Below are 16,093 nucleotides of genomic sequence, written 5' to 3'. Positions count from 1 at the left end.
ACATGGTTGCTGTGTGGATCCTCATCAGGGTACATACAGGAGTTTACCTCACTATATCCCTTCCTCTCATCTAAATAAATAAATAAATAAATAAATAAATAAATAAATTTCAGTTCCATGAAATCTTACAATTGGGAAATTTATAAATTCCCCAAGTCCAACATCACAAATGTGGCTAAAAATTTTTATCAAAAAGCAGTTTAATATCAGGACTTCACTTTAAGATTACCTTCTGCAGAAATACAAATGGCCAACAGATATATGAAAAGATGCTCATCTTCATTAGTTATTAGAGAAATGCAAATCAAAACTGCAATGAGATACCACCTCACACCTGTTAGATTAGCTATTATTAACAAGACAGGTAATAGCAAATGTTGGAGAGGTTGTGGAGAAAAAGGAACCCTCATCCACTGTTGGTGGGAATGTAAAGTAGTACAACCATTATGGAAGAAAGTATGGTGGTTCCTCAAAAAACTGAAAATAGAACTACCTTATGACCCAGCAATCCCTCTACTGGGTATATACCCCCAAAACTCAGAAACATTGATACGTAAAGACACATGCAGCCCCATGTTCATTGCAGCATTGTTCACAGTGGCCAGGACATGGAAACAACCAAAAAGCCCATCAATAGATGACTGGATAAAGAAGATGTGGCACATATACACTATGGAATACTACTCAGCCATAAGAAATGATGACATCGGATCATTTACAGTAAAATGGTGGGATCTTGATAACATTATATGAAGTGAAATAAGTAAATCAGAAAAAAACAGGAACTGCATTATTCCATATGTAGATGGGACATAAAAGTGAGACTAAGAGACATTGATAAGAGTGTGGTGGTTATGGGGGGAGGGGGGACAGGAGAGGGAAAGGGGAGGGGGAGGGGCACAAAGAAAACTAGATGGAAGGTGACAGAGGACAATCTGACTTTGGATGATGGGTATGCAACATAATTGAATGACAAGATAACCTGGACATGTTATCTTTGAATATATGTATCCTGATTTATTGATGTCACCCATTAAAAAAATAAAATTATTAAAAAAAATTACCTTCTGCATCAGAGAACTATCTAGTCCTATTTGTCACCTTTCCCATGGTTAATCAACCCAAAAGAGAGCCTTAGATGTTAATAGCAAATAAATAAACTTAATAGTAAAATATTTTCTGAGTATTATAAAGAAATTCGTACACACATTCAAATTAAGTTTCCATATTGAGTAGAAGGTCACACAAAATTTTTAAAGATCAACAATATAAACCCAAGACAAAATGAAAGTACATTTGGTTCTCTACTTAACCTGACACTCTGGAATAAATTAGGGGAGAAAGACAAACTTAATTCAAAGACTATGGATAACAACAAGGCTATCATTTAAAATTGATTGAGAAATAAAAAGCTTTCAAGACAAAAAAACCCCACAAAACTCAAGAAATTCACTACAATCAAACCAATGCTGCAAGAAATGCTAAGGGGCCTGTTGTAAACAGATCAAAGGAGAAAAAGAATATAGCAAAAGAGGAATACAGCTTTAAAGAATAAAATGGTAATAAACAACTACAAATCAATAATAACCTTAAATGTAAATGGATTAATGACCCAATCACAAGACATAGGGTAGTTGGATAAGAAAACAGGACCCATACATATGCTGTCTACAAGAGACACACCTTAAAACAAAAATGCACATAGACTGAAGATAAAAGGATGAAAAAAATATTTCACACAAATAGAAATGAAAAAAAAAAGCTGGGGTAGCAATACTTATATCAGACAAAATGGACTTCAAAACAAAGGCTATATAGTAAGAGATAAAGAAGGTCACTACATAATGATAAAAGGAGCAATCCAACAGGAAGATATAACCATTATAAATATCTATGCACCTAATATAGAAGCACATAAATATATAAAGCAGACTTTGATGGATTTAAAGGGTGAGGTCAACAGCAATACTATAATAATAGGAGATTTCAATACCCCACTACCATCACTAAATAGATCCTTAAGAAAGAAAATTAACTAAAAAAACCCAGCAGACTTAAAGGACACACTAGATCACCTCAATTTAATAGATATCTTCAGAACCTTTCACCCTAAAGCAGCAGAATATACATTCTTTTCAAGTGCTCATGGTACATTCTCTAGGATAGACCACATGTTAGGGCACAAAAGCGGTCTCAACAAATTTAAAAACATTGAAATCATATTGAGCACTTTCTCTGATCACAATGGCATGAAACTAGAAATCAACCACAACAGAAAAACTTGAAAAATACTCAAACACTTGGAAACTAAATAGCATGTTATTAAATAACAAATGGGTTAACAATGAGATCAAAGAAGAAATAAAAAAATTCCTACAAACAAACATAACGAGCATATATGAACTCAAAATTTATGGTACACAGCAAAAACAGTACTGAGAGAAAAGTTCATAGCATTACAGGCATGCCTTAAGAAGCTAGAAAATGCTCAAATAAACAACTTGACCCTGCATCTAAAAGAACTAGAAAAAGAAAAGCAAGTAAAGTCCAGAGCTAGTAGAAGAAAGGAAATAATAAAGATCGGAGCAGAAATAAATGACATAGAGGCAAAGAAACAATACAAAGGATCAATGAAACCAGGAGCTAGTTCTTTGAAAAGGTAAACAAGATCGATGAACCTTTATCCACACTCACCAAGAAAAAAAGAGAGTGGACTCAAATAAATAAAATTAGAAATGAAAGTGGAGAAATAACCACTGACACAACAGAAATACAAAATATTGTAAGAAAATACTATGAAGAACTGTACACCAAAAAACTAGACAACCTAGATGAAATGGACAAATTCCTTGAAACATATAATCTTCCAAAAATTAATCTGGAAGAATCAGAAAACTTAAACAGGCCAATTACAACAAATGAGATCGAAACAGTTATCAAAATACTCCCAAAAAAGAAAAGTCCTGGACCTGATGGCTTCACAAGTGAATTCTACCAAATATTCAAAGAAGAACTAACTCCTATCCTTCTCAAGCTATTTCAAAAAAAATTCAAGAGGAAGGAAGACTTCCAAGTTCCTTTTATGAGGCGAGTATAATTCTGATTCCAAAACCATACAAAGACAACACAAAGAAAGAAAATTATAGGCCAATATCCCTGATAAATTTAGATGCTAAAATCCTCAACAAAATATTAGCAAACCGGATTCAGCAACATATGAAAAAAATCATACAACATGAACAAGTGGGATTTATTCTGGGGAGGCAAGGCTGGTACAATATTTGCAAATCAATCAATGTGATTCATCACATAAACAAAAGGAAGGAGAAAAACCACATGATAATTTCATTAGATGCAGAAATAGCATTTTATAAAATCCAGCACCCATTCATGATCAAAACTCTCAGCAAAGTTGGCAATACAGGGAACATACCTCAACATAATAAAGGCCATCTATGACAAACCCACAGCCAACATAATAATTAATGTACAAAAATTAAAAGCAATTCCCCTAAAATCAGGAACAAGGCAGGGGTGCCCCCTTTCACCACTCTTATTCAACATAGTACTGGAAATCCTAGCTACAGCAATCAGACAAGAAGAAGAAATAAAAGACATCCAAATTAGAAAAGAAGAAGTAAAACTATCATTATTTGCAGATGATATGATATTGTATATAGAAAACCCTAAAGTCTCAGTCAAAAAACTACTGGACCTGATAAATGAATTCAGCAAAGTGGCAGGATATAAAATTAATACTCAGAAATCAGTCATTTTTATACACTAACAATGAACTGTCAGAAAGAGAAATTAAGGAAGTGATCCCCTTCACCATTGCAACCAAAAAAATAAAGTACCTAGGAATAAATTTAACCAGGGAGATTAAAGACTTATACTCAGAAAATTATAAAACATTGATAAAAGAAATCAAGGAAGATACAAACAAGTGGAAGCATATGCAGCATTCATGGTTAGAAAGAATAACCATGTCTATATTACCCAAAGCAATTTATAAATTCAATGCAATACCGATTAAAATACCAATGACTTACTTCAAAGATATAGAATACATATTCCAAAAATTTATATGGAACCAAAAGAGAACACGAATAGCCTCAGCAATCTTGAAAAGGAAGAATAAAGTGGGAGGTATCATACTTCCTGATATCAAGTTATACTACAAGGCCATTGTACTCAAAACAGCCTGGTACTGGCATAAGAACAGGCACATAGATCAATGGAACAGAACAGAGAACCCAGAAATAAACCCACAGCTCTGTGGACAACTGATATTTGATAAAGCAGGTAAGGGCATACATTGGAGTAAAGACAGCCTCTTCAACAAATGGTGTTGGGAAAATTGGACAGCTACCTGTAAAAAAATGATACTAGACCACCAAGTTACACCATTCACAAAAAAAAAAAAACCTCAAAATGGATAAAAGACTTAAATGTAAGCCATAAAACCATAAGCATCTTAAAAGAAAACATAGGTAATAAGCTCTTTGACATCTCATGCAGCAGTATATTTGCCAATTTATCTCCACGGGCAAGTGAAATGAAAGACAGGATAAACAAATGGGACTATATCTAACTAAAAAGCTTTTGCACAGTTAAAGACAATAAGAACAGAATAAAAAGACAAACTACACAATGGGAGAATATATATGATAATATGTCTGATAAGGGGTTAATAACCAAAATTTATAAAGAACTTGTAAATCTCAACACCAGGAAGACAAACAATCCAATCAAAAAAGGGCAAAAGAAATGAATGGACACTTCTCTAAAGAAGACATATGGATGGCCAATAGGCATATGAAAAAATGCTCAACATCACTAATCATTAGAGAAATGCAAATTAAAACCACAATGAGATACCACCTCACTCCAGTCAGAATGGCACTCATCAACAAAACAACACAGAATAAGTGCTGGCGAGGATGTGGAGAAAAGGGAAGCCTCCTGCACTGCAGGTGGGAATGCAGACTGGTGCAGCCACTGTGGAAAACAGTATGGAGATTCCTCAAAAAATTAAAAATCAAACTGCCTTTTGACCCAGCTATACCACTTCTAGAAATATACCCCAAGAACACCATAGCACTGTTTGAAAAGAAGAAATGCACCCCCATGTTTATGGCAGCATTATTCACAATAGCGAAGATCTGGAAACAGCCCAAGTGTCCATCAGTGTACGAGTGTATTAAAAAGCTTTGGTACATATATACTATGGAATACTACTCAGCCATAAGAAATGATAACATCGGATCATTTACAACAACATGGATGGACCTTGATAACATTATACTGAGTGAAATAAGTAAATCAGAAAAAAACTAAGAACTATATGATTCCATACATAGGTGGGACATAAAAATGAGACTCAGAGACATGGATAAGAGTGTGGGGGATACAGGGTGGGGGGAAGGGGAGGTGCACAAAGAAAATCAGTTAGAAGGTGATGGAAGACAATTGGACTTTGGGTGATGGGAATGCAGCATAATCAAATGTCAAAATAACCTACAGACGTTTTTTCTGAAATATGTACCCTCATTTATCAATGTCACCCCATTAAAATTATTTTTTTTAAAAAGTCTATGGATAAGATGTTTATGATATATTTAGACAAGTGCTCCATGTTTGAAAATAAACTATTTTTTTCACCTACTTCTAAGAAGAAAAACAACTTATAACTTCAAAAAACTGATTGTTTATTGGAGAATGTATGCAGCCATGTGTGTATATATACATAAATACACATCTTTTAACAAGTTAAAAGAAATTGTGGGACTCTATACATATAATATCTAACATTTTAGCCATCTCTAAGTGTAAAATTCAGCGGCATTCAATACATTCACAATGCTGCATATCTTTCACCACTATCTATACCAAAAACTTTTTCTTTTTTCCAAGAAACAATCCCCATCAAATATTATCTCCCATCCTTCCTTCTCCCAACCCCTAGCAACCTCTATTTTGCTCTGTCTCTAGTCTAGGTACCACATATAATCATAATCATACAATATTTGTCCTTCAGTTAATAGATTTTAGTCTTCACAAAATGCTTTATATATCTGGAAATGAATATATTCAATTTATTTGATGAATGTAAAAATAGAAAAAAAACCATACATGTCTAAAATTGTATTGCAATCCAACGTGCAGCTATAAAGAAAACACATAATATACATATAAAAATAATTTTTTCACAACACAAACTCAAAAGTCCTAGGCGCAATAATTCAAAATATAGTTATGTTTTCTTACTTGGCAAATTACCTTACAAATAGAATGTCACACTGGTTAGAGATATAATTAAGGGACCACATGAATTGTTTCTAGAGTTGATTCTGTAAGAGGCAAATTCTATCTTAACTATCAGCCCCTACAAAGCTTAAAACACAATCCTTAAAAAAAACCCAGAAAATCAAAAATGATGACCCAGGAAAAACAGAAATTCTATAGCACATAAAATACTCCGTTGGGCAGAAAGTGGGAGTTTTCTTGGCACAAATGCTTTAATTTTAGACAATGCTCCCAAGAGTACTGAGATAAGAATGTGAGATATCTACAGGCCAAAATCTTTTTCTTTTTTTTTTATTATATTTATTTATTTATTTTTAATGGGGTGACATCAGTAAATCAAGATACATATATTTAAAGACAACATGTCCAAGTTATCTTGTCGTTCAATTATGTTGCATACCCATCACCCAAAGTCAGATTGTCCTCTGTTACCTTCTATCTAGTTCTCTTTGTGCCCCTCCCCCTCCCCTTTCCCTCTCCCTCTCCCCCCTCCCCCGTAACCACCACACTCTTATCAATGTCTCTTGGTCTCACTTTTATGTCCCATCTACATATGGAATAATGCAGTTCCTGTTTTTTTCTGATTTACTTATTTCACTCCATATAATGTTGTCAAGATCCCACCATTTAGCTATAAATGATCCAATGTCATCATTTCTTATGGCTGAGTAGTATTCCATAGTGTATATGTGCCACATCTTCTTTATCCAGTCATCTATTGATGGGCTTTTTGGTTGTTTCCATGTCCTGGCCACTGTGAACAATGCTGCAATAAACATGGGGCTGCATGTGTCTTTACGTATCAATGTTTCTGAGTTTTGGGGGTATATACCCAGTAGAGGGATTGCTGGGTCATAAGGTAGTTCTATTTTCAGTTTTTTGAGGAACCACCATACTTTCTTCCATAATGGTTGTACTACTTTACATTCCCACCAACAGTGGATGAGGGTTCCTTTTTCTCCACAACCTCTCCAACATTTGCTATTACCTGTCTTGTTAATAATAGCTAATCTAACAGGTGTGAGGTGGTATCTCATTGCAGTTTTGATTTGCATTTCTCTAATAACTAATGAAGATGAGCATCTTTTCATATATCTGTTGGCCATTTGTATTTCTTCCTGGGAGAAGTGTCTGTTCATATCCTCTTCCCATTTTTTTATTGGATTGTTTGTTTGTTGTTGAGTTTTATGAGTTCTTTGTATATTTTGGATATTAGGCCCTTATCTGAGCAGGTGTTTAAAAATATCATTTCCCAATTAGTTGGCTGTCTGTTTATCTTGTTATCAGTTTCTCCTGCTGAGCAAAAACTTCTTAGTCTGATGTAGTCCCATTCATTAATTTTTGCTTTCACTTCTCTTGCCTGTGGAGTCAAATTCATAAAATGCTCTTTAAAGCCCAGGTCCATGAATTTAGTACCTATGTCTTCTTCTATGTATTTTATTGTTTCAGGTCTTATGTTTAGATCATTGATCCATTTTTAGTTCATTTTAGTATAGGGGGACAAACTGTAGTCCAGCTTCATTCTTTTGCATGTGGCTTTCCAGTTTTCCCAGCACCATTTGTTGAAGAGGCTTTCTTTTCTCCATTGTGTGTTGTTGGCCCCTTTATCAAAAATTATTTGACTATATATATGTGGTTTTATTTCTGGGCTTTCTATTCTGTTCCATTGGTCTGAGTGTCTATTTTTCTGCCAATACCATGCTGTTTTGATTGTCGTGGCCCTATAATAGAGTTTGAAGTCAGGTATTGTAATGCCCCCAGCTTCATTCTTTTTCTTTAGGATTGCTTTGGCTATTCGGGGCTTTTTATAGTTCCATATAAATCTGATGATTTTTTGCTCCATTTCTTTAAAAAATGTCATTGGAATTTTGATGGGAATTGCATTAAATTTGTATATTGCTTTGGGTAATATGGCCATCTTGATTATATTTATTCTACCTAACCAAGAACAAGGAATATTCTTCCATCTCATAATATATTTTTCGATTTCCCTTAACAATGGTTTATAGTTTTCATTGTATAAGTCCTTTACATTCTTTGTTATGTTTATTCCTAGGTATTTTTTGTTGTTATTGTTGCAATCGTGAAGGGGATTATTCTTTTGAGTTCATTCTCAAATGTTTCATTGTTGGCATATAGAAAGGCTATTGACTTCTGTATGTTAATTTTGTATCCTGTGACCTTACTGTATTGGCTTATTGTTTCTAGTAGTCTTTTTGTGGATTCTTTGGGGTTTTCGATGTATAGGATCATATCATCTGCAAAAAGTGTTACCTTTACTTCTTCTTTTCCGATATGGATGTCTTTTATTTCTTTGTCTTGTCTGATTGCTCTGGCTAGAACCTCTAAGTACCACATTAAATAAGAGTGGAGAGAGTGGACAACCCTGTCTTGTTCCTGATTTAAGGGGGAAAGCCTTCAGTTTTGTGCCATTTAGTATGATGTTAGCTGATGGTTTATCATATATGGCCTTTATCATGTTGAGATATTTTCCTTCTATACCCACTTTGTTGAGAGTCTTTTTTTTTTTTTTTTTTGTATTTTTCTGAAGCTGAAAATGGGGAGAGACAGTCAGACAGACTCCCACATGCGCCCGACTGGGATCCACCCGGCACGCCCACCAGGGGCGACGCTCTGCCCACCAGGGGGCAATGCTCTGCCCCTCCAGGGCGTCGCTCTGCTGCGACCAGAGCCACTCTAGCACCTGGGGCAGAGGCCAAGGAGCCATCCCCAGCGCCCGGGCCATCTTTGCTCCAATGGAGCCTTGGCTGTGGGAGGGGAAGAGAGAGACAGAGAGGAAGGAGGGGGAGGGGGTGGAGAAGCAAATGGGCACTTCTCCTATGTGCCCTGGCCAGGAATCAAACCCGGGTCCCCCGCACGTCAGGCCGATGCTCTACCACTGAGCCAACTGGCCAGGGCCTTGTTGAGAGTCTTAAACATAAAATTGTGTTGTATTTTATCGAAAGCCTTTTCTGCATCTATTGATAATATCATGTGGTTCTTGTTCTTTGTTTTGTTGATATGGTGTATTACGTTAACCGTTTTACGTATGTTGAACCATCCTTGAGATTCTGGTATGAATCCCACTTGGATCATGATGTATTACTTTTTTAATATGTTGTTGTATTCGATTTGCTAGTATTTTGTTTAGTATTTTAGCATCTGTATTCATTAGAGATATTGGTCTGTAGTTTTCTTTTTTTGTGCCATCCTTGCCTGGCTTTGGTATAAGGGTTATGTTTGCCTCATAAAATGTATTTGGAAGTATTGCTTCTTCTTCAATTTTTTGGAAGACTTTCAGTAGAATAGGAACCAAGTCTTCTTTGAAGGTTTGATAAAATTCGCTAGTATAGCCATTTGGGCCTGGACTTTTATTTTTGGGGAGGTTTTTAATGGTTTTTTCTATTTCTTTTCTACTAATAGGTCTGTTTAGGCTTTCTGCTTCTTCTTGACTCAGTCTAGGAAGGTTGTATTGTTCTAGGAATTTATCCATTTCTTCTAGGTTGTTGAATTTAGTGGCATAAAGTTTTTCATAGAATTCTACAATAATTCTTTGTATATCTACAATGTCCGTGGTGATTTCTCCTCTTTCATTTTGGATTTTGTTTATATAAGTTCTTTCTCTTTTTTCCTTGGTAAGTCTTGCCAAGGGTTTGTCAATTTTGTTGATCTTTTCAATGAACCACCTCCTTGTTCTATTAATTTTTTCTATAGTTTTTCTGTTCTCTATTTCATTTATTTCTGCTCTGATTTTTATTATCTCCTTTCTTCGGCTGGTTTTGGGTTGTCTTTGTTCTTCTTTTTCTAGTTCCTTAAGGTGTGAAGTTAAGTGGTTCACTTGGGCTCTCTCTTGTTTGTTCATATATGTACAAGCTAAAATCTTAAAATGCTTCTTCCCTTACCTCAACTATATTTTGTCAAAATAACCAAGTGATCTAATGGACTCTACTGTACACCTGAAACTAATATAAAATAGTACTGACTATAAACTGTAATTAAAAATACAATTTTAAAAATGTTTAAAAACATCCATTGGGCACATTCAATTCAATCTCATGCCTTTCCAAAGAAAAATATTGGAGCCTACAGTCTTCATCATTTAAATGGAGCTAGATGTTAAAGGTCAAAGGGCTTAACTAATGCAGTAACCAAGATGAAGAATGCCTCAGAAGGATTCAAGGGTCCTGGAACGTTTTATAAATGTTAAATATTGCCTGACTGGTGGTGGTACAGTAAGTAAAGCGTTGATCTGGGATGCTGAGGTCCCATGTTCAAAACCCCAGTTTGCTGGTTTGAGCCGAAGGTGGCTGGCTTGAGCAAGGGGTCACTGGCTTGGCTTGTGTCCTCCCCCCACACCATCAATGCAAGTATGAGAAGCAACCAATGAACAACTAAAGTGATACAACTATGAGTTGACACTTCTCATCTCTCTCCCTTCCTGTCTATCTGTGTGTCTGTGTGTCTGTCTGTCTGTCTCTCTCACTCAAAAAAGAAAAAATGTTAAATATAGACAAGTAGGCTTTTATTAAAAAATAGAAAGTAAATGCCTCAATTCATGGCCTCATTAAACATTTAATGAACTGCAAAGTCCCCATGTTTTCACTGATGCTTATGATAACCTCCCTAGGTCAGGGCTTCCTCTTCATAAGGGCTGCAACTACCCCTGCTCTCACTGGCCTTCCTACTGCAAAAGAAAATTTGGCCCAGGAGAGTCAAAGATGAAGAGTAAAGCAAGGAAGAAAAAAGAAATTCACTAACTTCTTTAAGAGTGAGATCTCCTCCTAAAATGCATGCATGAACCATAGGATAAAAAAGGCTCATTAGAAGATCCTAATCCATGCTCAGTCCCCATTCAAATGTCAAGAGAGGACAGGCATAAGAGCACATGATCAATGATCAAAAATGCCTAGAAACCCAGGACACATTAATGTGGGTTCAGCTTCAGAGAAAAACATTTGTTAGTGTACATAAATGAACTGAGCAAAGTATTTAAAGATTTCAAATATTGGGATCACAACACCAGGTACAGGGGATCTCCCAAGTATCTCTGCTTCAAATAAAGATTTGCTCCTGGCCACAAGGTTTCCATACCAGCCCACATTTAGGTCTATGCAAACACTATTCAGTATGGGTGGCCACACTATCCACATTTCAACAGTCACAGTAGCCGTAACACATACCGAAGAGATCAAACTCCTCTGTCTACACTAAACAAAATCACAAAATCATTTTTTCAAGGAGTCACATCATACTTAGCCCTATGATGCAAAAGTACACAACAGCTTTGATGTGACAAGTCTGATTCCCCAAGTAATAGAAATGCCTTGGGTAGTGTTTTATTCATCTCTTCACCTAGTACCTAGGAAAGTTTTTTGATATAAATTAGGCCCTTATACTGTTTGCTGAATGAATGAGAGTCTCATTTAAACAGGGATCCAATAGTTAGCTAATCTTCCGAAGCCAACACTGCAGTTCCACAGTACTTGGTACACTACACTCATCTCTCGTGGTATTTTGCCCACTGAACTATGCAAGAAAAACAAACCCTGTGAAACTAGACAGTTTCCTAAGCCTCTGTCACTTTTCACTTTCTCCTTTCCCATTCACCATCCCAACTTGAACAGACATTTGGTCAACCACATTCATTACTGCCTTCAACCTAAACACAGTTTGAGAATAACTGAGTCCACTTTCAGAAAGCAGGCCCCATAGTGCACCCATTTCTGACATCCTTGATTAAATCTATGCTCCTCCAGCGAAGCTTCTTTTGAAACGCATCCTTCTGCTTGAAAAACCTCTAGTCTAGAAGCTGGATACACCACTAAGCTCTAAATCCAAGAAAGGATTGCACTGAAGACCATAATGCAGAACATGGACTTTAGTAGCGTCCTCTGTGAAGCCTGGGACTGAGTCAATCCTTCTATGCAACTTCCTATTATCTCTCTGAGGTGACTTCAGTGCTAAAGGAAATCCATGTCAAATGTCTGACACAAAGTAGTAGTATATTATAACTGCTACATGTTATTATATCTTTCTTTTGTTTCCTAAATGATCCTAGTCAAAGTATATTGCAATTACTTTTCAAAATACATGACCTTGTAGACTCACAACTGTGAAGAAAGAGTACTGTAGAAACTTTATTGATAAAGCAATGGAAATATGAAATGTTAGAGAATTCTACAATAAGACTTGTTTTAACCTTGGTGTGCTGCTTTATAATTCTACCACATATATTTAACTCAGCTTTACAATGACTTGTAAAAAGTATTAACCACAAAGCATTTGTTTAAGACTACTTCCCAGAAGTAATCTTAATTGATGTTACATCATCAATGTGAGACTGCATCTCTTCCCTAGGCTCCAAAATTGTGACTTTTAAGACACTACCCATATACATAAATAAAAGTACACATAAGCTATTTAATATCCTAGAAGCAAAACGGTGGCCTTACATGACAATCCTCTATGTTCTTCAAGAGCCTAGGATCATCAAAGTCACATGAATCACTAGGAGGACAAGGCATCCGGCTGTAAAAAAGAAACCAAAAACAGAAAATATTTATTCAGTTCAAGTGCTCCTTTCAGATAATTCAAAGTCAGTGAGAATATGTCTGCAAGAAGAACCATATCTAAAAGAAATATAAATTTATATTAAATTCTTAAAGGTTTGGAATACTACATATTATTTCAAATCTCAAAACAGAAAATTTTTAACATTATTGTAAAATATTTTATAAGTTTTTATAAACAACAACATAGCTATAAGGAGAAGAAACAGAGGCAAGGATCAATCCTTGGCTTTGTCATTTTAGTTGGCTTCTGTATAACTTTGACCAGGAAAACCTTCTAAGAATACCTGTTCAACAAAGGAAAAATATGAGGAATTATTGCATTGTATCTATGCAACCATTTATGGACAGGACTTGGATATAGGAGAAATAAGGAAGCAAAGAATTACAAGAAAACTTGATATTATAGCTATGTTCTATCCCACTGAAGAAAATGTGATGTGTTAATTATATTCATGTATCTCTACTCCCTCCTGAAACCCCTTCTTTAGGACAAAGACAATGGAAGAACAAACAACAGCACAGCTGGTGTCAGTCTGAACTCTGAATAGGTGTCTGAGTTTAGTACATCAGAGAAAACAGAAACCAACAGCTTGCAAAGGGAAGCTCCTAATGCAATCTGACACCCCCTGCAAAACCTTGTGAAAGCTAAGGAAATGGCAGCATATGGTCCCTGTGAGATAAAGGGAAGGTGGAAAACAGGCCAGGCTCCAAAGGCAGCTAAGGAAGGGTCAGCCTGCAAGAACCCTCCCCTCATCCATGCAGCCAGGCAACTGAACCTTCTGCACTCAAAGAGAAATGGAAGGTTTATCCTTTAGAGAGGTTAAACCAGAGTAGCCCTAGACTCAGAAACATGGGGCACATGGGCAAGTAGGGTAGGGTATCCTCCCAAGACAAGAGTTTTAAGTGAAATCCTATATATGCTGAGAGGTACTATCACCAGCTCCCATAACAACTGCAGCCACATTATAGCCCTTGGCAAAAAAAAAAAAAAAAAAAAAAAAAAAAAGAGTTCTTCTCATAAGAAGACTGATCAGCTCACAAGGAAGACCCATAGACACTAATATCTAGGGATCCTCTAATAAAAGAGTAGGTCCTGGTTGATCATTCCACAGGGAAGCCAGTTAGTTGTCAACCACACTGCCCCTATACACACAACCCTACTCATCAGTTTTGTTAGTGCATAAATCTTAAAACATGAGCAGACAACATCAGTAGTCTTAAGGGAAATGCAAATCAATACCACAATGAGATACCCCTTTATACCCACTGGGATGGTTATTAGTTTTTAAATTACTTTATTAACTAACAAGTGGTTCAAGGATGTACAAAAATGATGCATTATAGGCAGGAAATAAACTGGTACATCTACTATGCAGTTTGGTAGTTCCTCAAAAAGTTAAACATAGAATAAGCACATGACCCAGCAATTCCACTTTTATGTACATACCCAAAAGCACTGAAAGCAGAGACTCACTGTCACCCATGTTCATGACAGCATTATTCACATTAGCCAAAAGGGGGAGATGCCCCAAATACCCTCAACAGATAAACGGATAAACAAAACGTGATATGTAAATGCAAAGAAACATTACCTTAAAAGGAATAACATTCTTATACTTCCTACATAACATGTATACTACAACCTTGAAGATACTATCCTAAGAAAGTGAATGGGAAGTATTGGACCAAGGGCTCACTATGTTATTCTGGCTCTCTCTTGAAATAAAATATATGCAACTTTAAATCACAAAATATTTAGGTGAGACATGACAATATAAAATTGTTCCATAGCCTTCCCCACTAAGAGGTCAGAATGTGCTAGAATCTACATACCAGAAATCATCGGAGGATGGCTCCCTTGTCAGTTCTGGAAAATGACTGCCAGAAAGAGAGAAAGAAAAAGAGAGAGAGAAAGAAAGAGAGAGAAAGAGAGAGAGGTCACAAAACTGTGATCAAATGATAGGCATTCACACATGGAACATTCTCCAAAATAGACCACATGTTAGGCCATAAAACAAGTCTTAATAAATGTAAGAAGATTGAAATCATATCAAGCATCTTTTTCAACTATAATGGTAAGAAACTAGATATTAAAAGAAGAGAACTGGAAAAATCAGAAATATGTGAAGATTAAACAATAACACTACTGAATAACCAATGGTTTAAAAAAGAAATTAAAAAAAATAAAAAATACCTTGAGACAAAAGGAAATGGAAACATAGCAAAACTTATGGGATGCAGCAAAAGTAATTCTAAGAGGGAAGTCCGCATCAAGAAACAAAAAAAACAACATAACTTGACTCATCAAAGAATTAGAAAAAGAACAAAGCCCAAAGAGTAGAAGGAAAGAATGACAAAGATCAGAGAGGAAATAAACGAAAGAGACTAAAAATACAATAGAAAAAATCAATAAAAAACTAAGAGCCATTTATATAAAAAGAATGGGCAAATCTTTTATTAAACACACCAAGAATAAAAAGGGGAGGTATCCAAATCAGAAATTACAACTGATTACACACAAACACAAAGAATAAGAGACTACTATGAACAACTGTATATCAACAAATTGGACAACCTAGGGGAAAAAATGGATAAAACAACTTACCAAGACTGAATCATGAAGAAATGGACAATCTAAACCATTAACTAGCAAGGAAATTAAATCAATAATCAAAAAACTTTCCAACAAACAAAAGTTCCGGACCACACAGCTTCACTGGTGAATTTTCCCAAACATTCAAAGAAAAATGAATACCAATCCTTCTCAAACTCTTTCATAAGCATAAAAGGAGAGAACACTTCCAAACTCATTCTATGAGGCCAGCATTATCCAGATCCCAAAACCAGACAAGGACACCATAAGAAAAGAAAATCAAGGCCAATATCCTTAGTGAGCATAGATTCTTAACAAAAAAAATCTTTAACAAAATATCAACAAATCAAATTCAATAATATATTAAAATGATCATACATCATAGTCAAGTAAACTTTATTCCAGGGATGCAAGATGGTTCAACATCCGCAAATTAATCGATGGGATATACCATAATAATAAATGAAAGATAAAAATCATATGACTATCTTAATAAATGCAGAAAAAGTATTTGACAAAATTCAACTCCATTTATGATTAAAAACTCTCAGCAAAGTGGGCTGAGAGGGATCATACCTCAATATGATAAAGACCATACATGATAAACGCACATCTAACA

At 35.6% G+C, this 16,093-nt stretch overlaps 1 protein-coding gene across 4 annotated transcripts in view; it reads right to left on the bottom strand.

Annotated features, from left to right (window-relative positions):
- Nucleotides 1-16,093, bottom strand: part of ATP8A2 (ATPase phospholipid transporting 8A2) — a 759,627-nt gene that overhangs the window by 517,540 nt on the left and 225,994 nt on the right. For all 4 annotated transcript variants that reach the window (XM_066258319.1, XM_066258318.1, XM_066258317.1 and 1 more), the window contains exons 15-16: nucleotides 14,715-14,759; nucleotides 12,762-12,837 (exon numbers count right to left, since the gene is read on the bottom strand). In XM_066258319.1, the coding sequence (XP_066114416.1) occupies nucleotides 12,762-12,837; nucleotides 14,715-14,759 (121 nt within the window). The remainder of the gene's footprint in view (nucleotides 1-12,761; nucleotides 12,838-14,714; nucleotides 14,760-16,093) is intronic.

Source organism: Saccopteryx bilineata, chromosome 2 (assembly GCF_036850765.1).
Source record: "Saccopteryx bilineata isolate mSacBil1 chromosome 2, mSacBil1_pri_phased_curated, whole genome shotgun sequence".
Lineage (NCBI taxonomy): Eukaryota > Metazoa > Chordata > Mammalia > Chiroptera > Emballonuridae > Saccopteryx > Saccopteryx bilineata.
This window is presented reverse-complemented; position numbering and strand designations above follow the sequence as displayed.